This window comes from Xyrauchen texanus, chromosome 16 (assembly GCF_025860055.1).
Source record: "Xyrauchen texanus isolate HMW12.3.18 chromosome 16, RBS_HiC_50CHRs, whole genome shotgun sequence".
NCBI classification, from domain to species: domain Eukaryota; kingdom Metazoa; phylum Chordata; class Actinopteri; order Cypriniformes; family Catostomidae; genus Xyrauchen; species Xyrauchen texanus.
Window position 1 is genome coordinate 45,505,088 of NC_068291.1, and position 5,000 is coordinate 45,510,087.

The window sequence follows — 5,000 nt, forward strand, 5'->3', positions numbered from 1 at the left end:
TCACACGCACACATATACTCACTCACTCACACTCACTCACTCACGCACACATATACTCATTCACTCACACTCACTCACTCACTCACACGCACACATATACTCACTCACTCACACTCACTCACTCACACGCACACATATACTCATTCACTCACACTCACTCACTCACGCACACATATACTCACTCACACGCACACATATACTCACTCACTCACTCACACTCACTCACACGCACACATATACTCACTCACTCACACTCACTCACTCACACATATACTCACTCACACGCACACATATACTCACTCACTCACACTCACTCACTCACTCACACGCACACATATACTCATTCACTCACACTCACTCACTCACGCACACATATACTCACTCACTGCATCACATATACTCACACACTCACTCACTCACTCACACGCACACATATACTCATTCACTCACACTCACTCACACGCACACATATACTCATTCACTCACACTCACTCACTCACTCACACGCACACATATACTCTCACACTCACTCACTCACTCACACGCACACATATACTCACTCACTCACACTCACTCACTCCACACGCACACATATACTCACTCACACAGCACACACACACACACAGTCATTCAGCTCGCCGCTCACACACATATACTCACGCACACACACACACACAGTCATTCGCCTGCTCACACACATATACTCACTCACACACTCACTCACTCACACAGACACACACTCACACACACACACAGTCATTCACTCACTCGGCCACACGCTCACACTCACTCACTCACACACAGTCATTCACTCACTCACACACTCACACACACACACACACACACATTCACTCACATCACTCACTGCAGCTCACACTCACTCACTCACACACAGTCATTCACTCACACACTCACTCACTCACACACATCACACTCACACACTCACTCACTCACACACTCATCACACTCACACTCACTCACACACATCATTCACTCACACACACACACTCACACTCACACACACACACAGTCACTCACACACAGTCATTCACTCACTCACTCACTCACACACACACACACACACACATTCACTCACACACACACACAGTCACTCACACACAGTCATTCACTCACTCACTCACTCACACACACATTCACTCACACACACACACAGTCACTCACACACAGTCATTCACTCACTCACTCACACACACACACACACACACATTCACTCACTCACTCACACACTCACGCCACACTCACTCACTCCACAGTCACTCACTCACACACACACACACACATTCACTCACACACACACATCACTCACTCACTCACACACAGTCATTCACTCACACTCACTCACATCACACACATTCACTCACTCACTCACACACAGTCATTCACTCACTCACTCACACACTCACACTCATTCACTCACACACATTCACTCACACACACACACTCACTCACTCACACACACATTCACTACACACACACACACACACACACATCACTCACTCACACACAGTCATTCACTCACTCACACACACACACACATTCACTACACACACACACAGCTCCTCACTCACACACAGTCATTCACTCACTCACTACACACACACATTCACTCACACACACACAGTCACATACACATCACTCACTCACTACACACACACACACACACACACACTCACTACTCATCCTCACTACACACACACACACATTCACTATCACATACACACACACATTCACTCACACACTCACTCACTCACTCATTCACTCACACACACACAGTCACTCACACACAGTCATTCACTCACTCACACACACACACATTCACTCACACACTCACACACTCACTCACTCACTCACACACACACACAGTCATTCACTCACACACACACACACACAGTCATTCACTCACACACACACACACACACACACACACACACACACACACACACACAGTCATTCGCTCGCTCGCTCACTCACACACATATACCCACCCACTCACTCACTCGCACGCACTCACTGATACACACACTCTGCATAGTGAGCTATAGGATGCTCCCTTGCTCCCTATTTAGTGCATGCACTTAACTGCATAGAGAGCTATAGGATGCTCCCTTGCTCCCTATTTAGTGAATGCACTTAACTGCATAGTGAGCTATAGGATGCTCCCTTGCTCCCTATTTAGTGAATGCACTTAACTGCATAGAAAGATATAGGATGATCCCTTGCTCCCTATTTAGTGAATGCACTTAACTGCATAGAGAGCTATAGGATGCTCCCTTGCTCCCTATTTAGTGAATGCACTTAACTGCATAGAGAGATATAGGATGCTCCCTATTTAGTGAATGCACTTAACTGCATAGAGAGATATAGGATGCTCCCTTGCTCCCTATTTAGTGCATTACTTAACTCCATAGGGAGCTATAGGATGCTCCCTTGCTCCCTATTTAGTGAATGCACTTAACTGCATAGTGAGCTATAGGATGCTCCCTTGCTCCCTATTTAGTGCATGCACTTAACTGCATAGAGAGCTATAGGATGCTCCCTTGCTCCCTATTTAGTGAATGCACTTAACTGCATAGTGAGCTATAGGATGCTCCCTTGCTCCCTATTTAGTGAATGCACTTAACTGCATAGTGAGCTATAGGATGCTCCCTTGCTCCCTATTTAGTGAATGCACTTAACTGCATAGAGAGCTATAGGATGCTCCCTTGCTCCCTATTTAGTGAATGCACTTAACTGCATAGTGAGCTATAGGATGCTCCCTTGCTCCCTATTTAGTGAATGCACTTAACTGCATAGAGAGCTATAGGATGCTTCCTTGCTCCCTATTTAGTGCATGACTTAACTGCATAGAGAGCTATAGGATGCTCCCTTGCTCCCTATTTAGTGCATGACTTAACTGCATAGAGAGCTATAGGATGCTCCCTTGCTCCCTATTTAGTGCATGACTTAACTGCATAGAGAGCTATAGGATGCTCCATTGCTCCCTATTTAGTGCATGACTTAACTGCATAGAGAGCTATAGGATGCTTCCTTGCTCCCTATTTAGTGCATGACTTAACTGCATAGAGAGCTATAGGATGCTCCCTTGCTCCCTATTTAGTGCATGACTTAACTGCATAGAGAGCTATAGGATGCTTCCTTGCTCCCTATTTAGTGCATGACTTAACTGCATAGAGAGCTATAGGATGCTCCCTTGCTCCCTATCTAGTGCATGACTTAACTGCATAGTGAGCTATAGGATGCTTCCTTGCTCCCTATCTAGTGCAGTACTTAACCTCCAGTGAGCTGTCTGTCTGCACTGGTGTCAGAACAGTTTGAAATCTTATTTTCATCATAACTCCATATAAAGCCTCTGAAAGACACATTTCTCAGTTTTTGCATGAACTCGTTTATTCTCAGTGTGATAATGACAGTAATTATAGGGATGCATTTATTAATGTTAATGAATAGAACTGTATTGTACAGTAATAACACAATATAATATATTAAAATGAAGCGAAATGAAACTCTGATGTCTGCAACATCCATGCATGTTAAACTTAAAGACTTAAAAAAGCTTTAAATGCAACAAAGTTTGTGAAACTGTGAATGTCCAGATGATGTTTGTATGTGTCTCCTGTAGGAACGACCGCAGCGCAGCAGAGAAGAGAGCTGTGGAGATCCAAGCGTGTGTTCTTCTTGACTCCACAGGTGATGGTGAACGATCTGTCACGGAACACCTGTCCAGCAGATCAAGTCAAGTGTGTGGTGATCGATGAAGCTCACAAAGCCACAGGAAATCACGCGTACTGTCAGGTACACTCCAGAAGCATACTGACAGAACAGGCCAGCTCTCATGCTGATTGAGTGTGTGTTGTGAGTTTGTTGAGATTGGTTGTGATTGTTCAGGTGGTTCGTGAGTTGAGGAATCAGACGCAGCAGTTTCGTGTTCTGGCTCTCAGTGCCACACCTGGAGGAGACGTCAAGGTGAGAAGCTTCAGTGTGATCTGGAGCAGTTGACGACCCTTTCTTACCCAGAGATTGTCTTTTATACTGATTGTGTGTGTGTGTGCGCAAGAGGCGTACAGCAGGTGATCTCTAACCTGTTGATCTCTCACATTGAGCTGCGCTCTGAAGAAAGTCCTGACGTTCAGTCCCATGTGCATCAGAGGAGTGTGGAGAAGATCATCGTCCCGTTAGGAGAGTCACTCACTCAGCATCAGACACGATACCTGCAGGTAAGATGCATCAAACCTGACTGCAGAATGACACGCTGCTCTGCACCTGCACACCTGCACACCTGCAGTGACACTGACTTGAGGAAGAAATATTTGGAAGGAATACAGTTCTTATTGGATACACTGCCCTCAGCAACCTGTTACCAAATATTGAGATGATTTTCTATTCTAAGATAGTATATTCCTTCATTATGTGTTTTATAAAAGACAATAAACAAAATCAAAGCAAAACAAAGAAGTTCGTCATTGAAAAACAAATGGATGGTTGCGTCAGTTCAGTTGCGTTCAGTTCCAGTCTGTTGTGTTTCGTCTGATTGAACAGCCCCTGACTTGTTGTTTCGTTTGAACAGCCCCTGACCTGTTGTTTCGTTTGAACAGCCCCTGACCTGTTGTTTCGTTTGAACAGCCCCTGACCTGTTGTTTTGTTTGAACAGCCCCTGACCTGTTGTTTTGTTTGAACAGCCCCTGACCTGTTGTTTCGTTTGAACAGCCCCTGACCTGTTGTGTTTCGTCTGATTGAACAGCCCCTGGCCTGTTGTGTTTCGTCTGATTGAACAGCCCCTGACCTGTTGTGGTTCGTCTGATTGAACAGCCCCTGACCTGTTGCGGTTCGTCTGATTGAACAGCCCCTGACCTGTTGCGGTTCGTCTGATTGAACAGCCCCTGACCTGTTGCGGTTCGTCTGATTGAACAGGCCCTGCCTGACCTGTTGCGGTTCGTCTGATTGAACAGCCCCTGACCTGTTGTTTCGTTTGAACAGCCCCT

General features: G+C 45.6%; 1 protein-coding gene across 1 annotated transcript in view; it reads left to right on the top strand.

Annotated features, from left to right (window-relative positions):
- The window catches only part of fancm (FA complementation group M), a 72,496-nt gene that overhangs the window by 4,895 nt on the left and 62,601 nt on the right, over positions 1 to 5,000 (top strand). The window contains 3 exon segments of the mRNA XM_052144960.1: positions 3,641 to 3,813; positions 3,907 to 3,997; positions 4,078 to 4,235. Coding sequence (XP_052000920.1) covers positions 3,641 to 3,813; positions 3,907 to 3,997; positions 4,078 to 4,235 — 422 coding nt within the window.